This window comes from Pagrus major, chromosome 12 (genome assembly GCF_040436345.1).
Source record: "Pagrus major chromosome 12, Pma_NU_1.0".
In the NCBI taxonomy this organism is placed as follows: Eukaryota; Metazoa; Chordata; class Actinopteri; order Spariformes; family Sparidae; genus Pagrus; species Pagrus major.
Genome location: NC_133226.1, coordinates 4154874 through 4165629, shown reverse-complemented (window position 1 = coordinate 4165629; position 10756 = coordinate 4154874). Strand labels below are relative to the sequence as shown.

General features: G+C 40.3%; 1 protein-coding gene across 2 annotated transcripts; it reads right to left on the bottom strand.

Annotated features, from left to right (window-relative positions):
• Nucleotides 1-42: 42 nt before the first annotated feature.
• Nucleotides 43-9430, bottom strand: thnsl2 (threonine synthase-like 2). Of its 2 annotated transcripts, XM_073477733.1 has the most exons (10): nt 9207-9430; nt 8169-8288; nt 6002-6233; nt 5453-5647; nt 3647-3799; nt 3286-3531; nt 2328-2476; nt 1041-1166; nt 761-915; nt 43-599 (listed from the first exon to the last, which is right to left on the bottom strand). In XM_073477733.1, the coding sequence occupies exons 3-10, from the start codon at nt 6222-6224 to the stop codon at nt 374-376; spliced, it is 1473 nt and encodes a 490-aa protein (XP_073333834.1). In that variant the 5' UTR covers nt 6225-6233; nt 8169-8288; nt 9207-9430; the 3' UTR covers nt 43-373. The 2 variants fall into 2 exon arrangements, with proteins under 2 accessions (XP_073333834.1, XP_073333833.1); XM_073477732.1 differs by lacking the exon at nt 8169-8288 and having other exon boundaries at nt 171-599; nt 9207-9297.
• Between the last annotated feature and the right edge of the window lie 1326 nt (nt 9431-10756).

Here is a 10756-nt window from a genome sequence, read left to right as displayed (position 1 = left end):
TTTTTAATTTTAGAACTTCTTGATGTTTCGAGACAGTTAAACTCGTAGAAAACTACTGGAATTTATTCTTTCACATACAATGACATTAGTGTTTTGGCAGGAAGACTGAACATTGCAAATCGTTAATTGGTTTGTGGTGTATGACATCACTGAACAAATACAAAGACAAGTTGTATTACAGTTCAGACCAAAGTCCATCAAAGAGGCGACAGGAGACCTTTCCCATCAACATCATTTACTACATTCAGATAAGGAGGTGCATAGATCAAGGACAGGCTGCCACAGTCACCTGACCTCACACACATACAGTTTAATGTCCAATCAGGGTTTCTGAAATAAAACCTCAATTTACAGTACAATAACACCTACATAATCAGATGTAGTACGTCCCTCTGTTTTTCCTGACTGAACTCACAGACTGGATTTTCTCTCTCAGTCTGTCCTCCCAGTCCTTGCACCAGTTCACGCTCCGTTCCAGGTTCTCGTAACGGGTGGCCAACTTGTCCAACTCCAGCACCGCCCCAGGTAGGTCAAAGGTCAGGCCGGCCTTCTCTACTGCTGCCTGAAACTTGGCTGGAGATGCGGTTGCAATGTAACACCTGCAATAAGAGTTTCAGTAATTAATTAGAAAACTGTCAAAAGTCAAGGAAAGACCATTTAAGTAAAGAGAGGTCATCAGATTTACTGGTTCATGTCTTGCAGTGAAGTGAGAAATGTCTTGTGTGTATGTAGTTTAATAGATGAATACAGAATGTCTGACCTGTTGAGTGTTGGGCTGTGAGGACAGTGGTAGTGATGCCATACAGCCACCGCTGTGTGTGGACACAGCACATACTGGTTTTCGTCCCAGCACCTCCTCATGGTCTCCAGGATCCCTTCATCTGTCACTGTTCCAGTCAATAAAACTTGTGACAGCTAGAATTAAAGAAGAGGGATGGATCACAAACATATCAGGGCGTTAGATGGAGGGTGTGCTCTTACTAGACATGTAGAGGACAGGCATGCCTGGATGTATACAGTAAATGTTGAATGACTGTTACCAGTCTGCGGTGGTTTTCAGGCAGAGAGTGTCTATGTGACTGTTGAAACTCCTCCATCATGTTCTTCACTGAAGCTCCGTCTCTGCCCAGCAGCAACCAGAACACTCGCTCCATGTTGTACGGGTCCTACAGGCCAACAATCAAGCAGAGTGGCAGTAAAGCAGTTTAACTGTTGAACACAACACGTCTCCTACTTCACTGCCAAGTCCATCCTCACTGTATGTGACCTTCATGTTTCCTGGACTGGAGGCAAACAGGAAAAGGAACAGTTCAACAATCACATTAGCAGATATGCAGTAATTCTGTACAGTGGAGGTTTTGATTGAGCATCAGATTTTACCTGTTGATATCACAACTGCAACACCAGATGGAAGTCTGGATCACTGTGCTATTGTGTTCACGTTCTTTTACTTACTTTGTGATACAGAGTGACGATGGGCTACGCACATTCTTATAGAACTTGAGTTACATCCAGGTTACTCACTGCCTGCCTTGTCTCATTGCTGGACAGGAGACTACTCCCATGCATGTTCTTACATTCACTATGATGGAGAGTTTTGAATGTGCACTGGAGATGACTGGAGAAGTGTTACTGAAAAGGGTAAGATTACTTTCTTCAAGTTCTATAATATTCTCTTCACTATCAATAATCTCTACTGGCATAAGACAATTATGGGAGAAAACACGAGCAATCCAATCTGATCAGTCACAGTTCTTGCAGTCCCCACGTGTATCTCTGCAGCTGACCAGCTCCAAAGTGTTGCTAGGAGGCACATGTCAGGATTTTTGTGCAGGCTCAGAAGCTTTAAGCTTTAAACCATTTGTGAAGAATAGTTAAATGTATAGATAGATAGAGATAGAGATAGATAGAGACTTTATTTGTCATTGTACAAAATACAACGACTGTGGGTTTTACAGTTGTTTGTGTAAAATGAAACAGATTTAATCTGATAGATTACGATTAAACAAACAACACAATGTGGTCATTATGAAGCTTCACAAGTGCATTTCTGAACTTTGGATAAAGATAGGCTAGCTGTTTCCCCCTGCTTCCAGTCTATTGCTAAGCTAAGCTACCCATGTCCTGACTCCAGCTCTGTATTTAAAACACAGACGTAGGTTTGATATCCATCGTCTCATCACACTCTCAAAGAGTATTTCTCAATATTAGCACCCCCCTGATATTTCCAACTGTACTACATGAACAGTTCTGAGTATTAATTCAAAAGTCATCTTCAGGCTCATTGATATGAACACCTGTAACTACATACTGTGTAACTGTCTTACCTGGATGTCTATGGCAGGGGCCAAAGTCTGTGTGACATCAGCTGCCATGGAAAAGTCACCAGTGGTTACCGCTCGGTGCACTATGTCATTCGAATTCACCATGGCAACCAGCTTCAGGGGCAATCCCATCTGCTTTACAATGTAGCCAGCTGAGACACAGTGAGACAGTGAGGGGACAGGGACCGAACGTTCTCATGAGAATCACGTTTTCATAGCTTCAAAACATTTGAAGGAAATGATCCCCAGAATGATTATCGACTGCACTGAATCGCTCAGATCAGTGATCAGACTGAAGGCCTTGGCTGTTTAAACTTCTACTACATGGAAAACATGCAGAAATGAATGCTGAAACATTATTATTTGGTTGCTCTGACGTTATCAGCCGATTTGAGCTTATCATCGATGTATCATATAAGTATATGTGTTAGCTGACAAGAAAATGCAGTAAACTATGCCAGAGGTCATTTAGAAACACTGTCTCCATTACACTACAGCAGAGAGCACTGACAACCACCTTTTACTGATTCTTATCATGTGTTAAAGATACATTTGTGGTCTAAATATGATATTAATCATTATTGGATTTAATAAACTCACTGATAATGGATATCTGGTATTAGATAATTCCAATACCAATAATCTTGAGCAAACAAAATCACCACCTATTGCCAGTTTAATGTGAAGATGTGCTTGCTTTTCTGTCAACTAAAAGCCCTCAGAGGTTTTGGACCATTGGTCAGGCAAGACTTTCATTTGAGCTTTTGTAATGTGTGGTAGGAATTTGTCAAAATTTTGACCTTTACAGATAAAGCTGAAAAACTAATTTATGCATGAATGAAAATGCAGAGACAAATAGCCTCAAATATACCGTATACCCTGCTCCCTCCTGCCCTAGATGAACAGCCTGCATGCTGACGGACTGGCTGAATGATTTACCTAACAGCAGTAATCAGCTCACCTGCAATGTTCCCCGCCCCTCCGGTGGGCACCACCACCTCCAGCTCTGGCAGCTCTCCGTCAGCCTCAGCCTCAGCCTGCTCCATACCACTGAGCTCCAGGTAGGCGTAGATGAAGTGGGCCAGCTGGATCATGACTCTGGACCAGTTGACCGAGTTGAGGCTCATGAGGCTGTAAGTCTTGACCAGCTCCTGGTCGGCAAACAGCCGGCGCAGTGGCTGGTCGATGTCGTCAGAGCTGCCGTCGGCTTCAGAGGCAAAAACACACTCAGTCACTCAGTCTGACTGTGATAACTGTGACAAGAATACAATTTTGGCTTTTTGGTTAAATAACAGCCATTAGTCCTTTGGCCTCAGGCTCACCTGCGAACACATGGACATTATCCTCAAGGCAGGTGATCATATGCTTCTCTTGGACTGGAGTGATGCGTCCACGAGGGTAAACCACCATCACCTCCAGCCCACTGAGACCCTTCGCACTCTGGATGGCCGAGCCGCCTGTGTCTCCTGATGTACCTGGAGAAGAAACCCACAAGCGGGCTGACTCAGACCCTCACATTTGTCATCTCTGATACTTTATTCCATCTTTGTGCTTCTTACTTCCTCTTGGGAGTGTGAATGTGCTTGTAAATGCCATGATAATCTCAATGTGGACTGCCAGTGTCACAGTGAAGGATCTTTACCTACAGATAAGTAATGTCCTCTGGCTGAAATACCACTTTCCTGATGTTTCGTTTTCAGTTTCCATATCTTTTCTGTGTATTCTGCAGTGTGTACACTGTTTGCATTCCTGTTCATGGTCTAACAGTGACAGAATAGGATCCAACACTGATGCTTATCAGAACCATCTCTGCTTGATTTGAGGTTTCATTTGTGTTTCAGGACGTCGGCCTCGCAGAAGCAGCTAAATCCAAGTTTACTTCTTAATTTCACCCACTAGCATGAATCATACAAGGTCTCTAGCTGCTGACTGAACATCAAGTTTCCTTTTCATACTAAACAATTCCAAGTTTATAACAGTATTCTTATCAGCACTGCTGTGGGAAATGTTTGTAAAAACTAAAGACCATTCCTAAAAGCAGAGGGCTATATCTACACCATTATATCTCATTTTTAAAATGCTGTTTGGTCATTTTAGTAGAAACCTCTGTGTTCAGTGAAACACAGGAACAAGAACAGAAAAAAAACTGAATCTCTTCCTCTTCTTTTCAGTTTGCTAACAACTAGAGCTGCAAAAATTACTTAATTAATCAATCGAAAAAGAAATGAATCACCAACTATTTTCATTTTTTAGACAAAATCTTTCTGGTAATATTACGATCTCTTTGTTGTTTATCACAGTAGATAAAGACTCTTTGGGTTTTGAGCTGTTGCTTGGACAAAAGGAGCAATGTGAAGATGTCACTTTGGGCTCTGGGAAATCGTGTTTAGTTTTTTGACATTTCTTAAACTAAAAGATTAAGTGATTAATAAAATAATCATCAGATTAAATGACAATGAAAATAATAGTTAGTTGTAGCCCTAGTTGCAAAGCAAAGGGCCAAACACAAACTGTTGACACAAAGTCAGAGGAACATCATTGTCAAAAAACCACTGTATGCTGTAGCACGAAGATCTCCCTTCACTGGAACGAAAAGAAAGGAAAAACAGTCCCCGACCAAAAGTACACTTCAGTATGTGAAGAAATCTGTCCACATACTTTTGACCACAGAGTAACTTTTTGGTTAAACACTTCAGTACAGACAAAATGAACAAAACAGTTGATTTGATTCTTGTTAAGCTGTCATAAATATGTGCTTTCAGCATGTTTCCTACCAAGCAGCACATGATGATGTAAGAAAAGGTGTTTGACTCCAAGGCTTTTATTGGTCTGTAAGACCTGAACTTACACCCCTTGCCACAAACATGAAAGCTGAACAGTATTCTACTGTTGTAGGTTGATTTGGATACATGTCTGGACTGGATCAGTGCATGTTTAAAGCCTTTAGCCGAGGCTGCAGTCAGACTCCAACTGTCATCGTCAGAGGAGCCAGAACAAAACAAAAGACAAATATATTTATAGATATTTCCATTAACATTTACCTCTTCATGTTGTAGACCGTATGAAACGAGCTTTGAAAAAATTGTTCCTTAGTTAAATCAGAGGACATTACAGGTTTTATTTCTCACCTACAACAACAGTAGCTCTGTGATTCTCTTTTTGCAGGAAGTAGTTGAGGAAGCGCACAGTGCAGGTCATGGCCAGGTCCTTAAAGGCCAAGGTCTGTCCATGGAAGAGCTCCAGGACTGACAGGCCATCCTTCAGCCGGGCGATTCTCACCACCTCCGGCACTGAGAAACCAGACAGGGCTTCACCTACCAGGACTGGGACGAGACAAGGGAGGGAAGAGAAGAAATCATTTCCACAGCTCTGGTGTAGTGGAATAGGTTTCCATAAAAAAACGATTTTGTTTAATTTGATGACTTGTTTCTTGTTTAAAGTCTTTGAAATGTGTAAATTTTCTGCCTCATATCTTAAATGAGCTAACTTTGAATGTTAAGGGACTCTTACTGTGTCTTTAGTCAGCTGTGCACTTTACATTTTTGCAGACCTGTTTTTAATGCAGGTTATACAATGTACATTTTTTTTCTTTACATGTATCTCTATGAAGAGGGAATGTATCATACCTTGACATCAAATGAGATGTTATGCTAACAGTGAATATTTGACCAGCTCACCCTCCAGGTCCTTTCTGGGGATCAGCTGAGTGGGGATGAACAGCGAGGCGACTTCCACCACCAGTTTGGTGTAGGGCAGCCCCCTCCAGCCCCTCAGGGTGTCTGGGCTCAGCGTGGGCACACTCTCGGGCATGAACATCCCCCCGTCTGGAGCAAAACCTGAAAACAACACATCCCGGAAGTCCCATCCACGGATGCCGCCCCGAGTACTGCAGTACTGCATCGGAGAGTCCTGCGAATGGAGATGAGAGTCTAATACACACACAGGCTCCACATTCTGTGTCCTATCAGTGACATCTATTTTGGTATACCTATTGTCTCTCAGCCAGTATCATCTCTTACATCTACATCTTTTATTTATATATTTTTTATTTTATATATGGGCCATTCCATGCCACCTCACCCAAAATCATCTTATAATGGATTTTCTTGAAATAATTCCTGTTGAAATTTCTATTAAATCACTGTTCACACTGTATATATCTGATTCTGATCACATCACTGTTCACACTGTATATAGTGTGAACAGACACCACAGCAAATTCCTTCCTCCAAAAAAAGGAGTGGCATTTTATCGTCTACTATTGCACTGATATTTTTGTAAATTTTGTAAACTATGTAATAAATGTGAGAACATGAAAGGCTGTTTGTGTTGACAATAACTGAAATGAAACATTCCAACCTGCTGGAAAGGCTTTTGTGCCAGCTTTACTCAAATGTAGGTTGCCGTGGTTGTGTAGTATGCCTGCTTACACAGACCAACGGAATGAGCTGTTCTCAGAATTTAGTATCAATGTATACCTCCAAAAGTTTTACTTAGCACTAATTGTGTAACACAAGACTGCAACTGAGCAATGTTGAATATATGGGTAAATAAATATATATAAAGCAGTAATTAATTCCCTCTTTACAACTGTAACAACTTGCAATAATGAATTTGCAAAGAAACAAATGAAATACATAAGATAAATGGCAAAAAGGGTTTGAACTAAACCTTGAGAAAGGGGGAAATACTGCCCCCTATTTGGTTGAAGCAGGTGGCTGGAAACTACAAATAGCTCCATTAATAAAATCATGCCTATAAATCTGTGCTCTCAGTTTTAATGGAGTGTTTTTACTTTGTTGTATTGGTTCAAAATAAAGGATCTGAGTATGTCCTCCACTGCTGTCAGCAGGGGCCCAACTGCATTTCTTTAAAGATTTCATCAGACGGTAATAAGCCGGAAGATAGAGTCACAATTCAAATGAGCAATCAACACTGTTTACGTTTCACTTTACTTTAGCCCATGACCTCCTGTATGACAGCTATCAAACCTGCTAAGTCAGCACAGACTGAGTGTACAACTCTATCTGCTACACTACCACAGAGCATGCACAATACTTACCACTCTGGAGAGCAATTTCCTCGTTAATAAAAACAAACTGTGGCTTGGCCCCAGTCTCTGCTGCTATGTTTCTACACTGAGAGGGATAGATCTACTGACAGGTCGTTCACTGTCCCAAGGAAGATAAAACTTGAACTTGAACTTTGGAACAGCTTACCAGAGGAACTACTTACTTATTATGAAATAGGCTTAGTTACTGGTTCACTTAAGACACTGTATCAATAATTTACATTTCACTGATTTTCTCACTCATCCATTCGTGCACTAGCATTTTCTCATTTCATAATAAAATGCACATACTACTTCAATTTGTTTTTCTTTATGGATAAAAGAAAGGTTTATGATTCAGATTATTTTGATCATGTCAGCGCTTTTATGAACAAACTGAATTTGACTTTTCTCCTGTCACTTATTGTTATATAACAATATAGTGTTTTATACGCTTGTGACTAATGGTGCCTTTAATTAATTGCTGCAAATACATTTAGCTCTCTGTCCAGTTCATGCACTGTTTTGGGTATTACAACCCCAACTCCAGAGAAGTTGGGACGTTGTGTAAAACTAAGAAAAGTGATCATTTGCTGATCCTTTTAGAGATAAACTCAATTTAAAACAGTGTATACCTAATGTTTGACATCATCAACTGTGGCAACAAAAGAGTCAATATGAGAAGCAATACTCTCTATATTAGACTACCCCTATTGATGCTAATAAAGGTATTACCTGTGGCTGGAAAGGTGAGGCGCCAATGAATTTATCTTTGCGTCTTTTATCATACTTACCTCTAGATTTTATTTAACCTCAGGAAAAAAAAAATTGCACTCAGGATGGCTTGGGTTTGTGTGTTTTCTCTTCCTCTTCTGTCAGAGGTGGTCCTGGGTGTTGGCTGTCCCTGACGGGTACTGTGGGAGAAAAATATGATTCTCCCAGATCATTCTGTCCTCATACAATAGGACGTCATACGTATCCTGTACAGACGTTAAAGTCTGGATAAGGATAGTGAAGACTGCTCTGTGAGGAGCATATCTCATGGTCTCTGCAACCTGGTCATTCAAAGCTACTGTAGATATGTCTACAGAACAGATGTCTGACGAACCAAGCCAAGGCAAAGCTGACTGTTTGCGTAAAACTCGTAAGGAGGCCTTCGACCTATCTATGTTAGCTGACTTAGTATCTGTGACCTAATTATATCCTATCCCTCTGGCTAGAGGTGGGAAGAACTCTGCACTCACACCCCTTGCTATGTTGTTAAACAGATAACCATGTATGGGAGGGATGCTGCCTGAAGCTGTAGATATAATTTGAGCAGTTGGGAGGACTTGTTAGGATTAACATGATATTGCTCTGTGCAGACAGATGTACTGTTAAGTTGTTCCTCCTTGATCAAGTGTGTATAAACTATCTTAACGTAAGTCATCGGTGTCTCTGAGTCTTCTTCATCTCTCCTGAATGGTCAAGCGAGCCTGTGTGGTTTCATAAACCAGTTAAATTCTGGGTAAACCCAAAGAGTGCACTGCCACGTTATAACTAAATAATGTACTGAATTCACTATTCTGTTAGTATCTATATGTCTTGTACTTATAAATCTCAACAGGCCATACCTGCCATACCTGTGAATGAATACTGTTATTACAAGTATTATACATTTTATTACTATTATTTTCACTTCCCCCTTTTTACTTTATTCCATTAATAATAATATTATTCTAGAGAAAACCAGCAGTGTTTCACTCATGACTCCAGAACAGCTTATCACAAGAATCAGGAGACTGTAGCCCCAACATGACTCATCCCTGAGGTAAAGGTGCAGTCCCACTCACCATATAAAAAGTGCCTCGGTAGCACCTCTGCCCTGATGACGCGACCACCCTGTTACAGTGTACTGACAGTTAGCTAGTTTAAACACAGCACTGTTCGCTGACGTCCGTTTGCCTCAGAGTTTATATGCTAATTCGGACACTTCGGAACACACAGCCTCTTTGAATCAGTACTTGTCTGGAAAACTCTAAATGAGTCGCGTTATGTCTTCATGAAGTTAAGACGCACTTTGTTGTTTTTCTGACACAGTACCCGGATGATCCGTTGCAGGGACTCTGGACTAACACGTCTTCCGATTGGCTCACATGACGGTGGGCGGGACCTGTGCTGAGCTGAGGCCACGCCCCCTGTGGTTTTCCCTCATGTAACCTTTTTTCTTTTCTCCAGATACAAACAACTTATACAAGTTCAACAAACAAAACACATCAAATACAATTCAGAATTTGGAGGTCTGCTCATGAAAAGGAGTAGATTTGAAATGTCCAAATAGTCTAATAGTTTTTGCCAATTTCTGTTTTTTTTCAGATCTAAATTTTCAGCGGAAGTCAAATATGATTTAAAATCTGTAACTTTAAAAGTGTGACAGGAAGGCAATCTTTCAAGCTCATGGGACCTGAGACGACGAAGAGAGACAAATCGTTTATTGATCCTGTTTGAATTGTGTCATGAATCACATATATGATGTTTGTTGATTTAAAAGATAATTTTCCAAGTCAGTAAAGTCTCAGTTTGTCATCAAAATGCACTTCACAAAGAACAATGTTGGATACCATCATTCATTTTTAATGCACATCTGCAAACATGTAAAAACATATATACAAGTCTTAACACTGGAGACGTTACAAAAATGTGCTTACAAAATTGGAAACATGCAATTAACTGACATTGTATAGTGTACATCACCCCCCCACCTCAACACACACACACACACACACACACACACACACACACACACACACAGTCAGGATAGAAATAAATACACATAAAAAAAGGAGCATGTGGATGCCATCAATTAGTAACAGTTCCTCTTTTGCACATGATGACAAAATACCTTCAAATGCAAAATGTCTTTTTGTTTTGGTCTGACAATGCATGTTGTTTCTTGCTCTTTCAAACTAAATAAATATTCTGGACAGTGTGGTGTGGTCATTTTGATAAAGGTCAACTGTGTGACAAAACAGCATTAAGTGTAAAAGTACTGCAGAGCTGCAGAGATGCTCTGGCCTACAAATCTTGTTCTTCCGATGAAATGTCACATCATCATGATTTTAATCAGGGGTTTTTTCCAGTAAAAATGAAAATTGTGATGCAAAAATGATCATTCCCACTATTTGAGAGTCATATCGCACTTGAAATATCTGTCAAATTTATTTTTGTCGTATCATGCAGCTCTAAATCAAACTATACTGTAAATTTGTGAGAAGTTGTTTAGGATTTGCATCTTTAGTAGGAACAATGATTAATTTTGACACATCTCAGAAAAATGACTCAAATACCATCCAGTATTTGACGGGAAGAGCAAAAGATGGCTAGTTTTGGCAAAAGAAAAAGA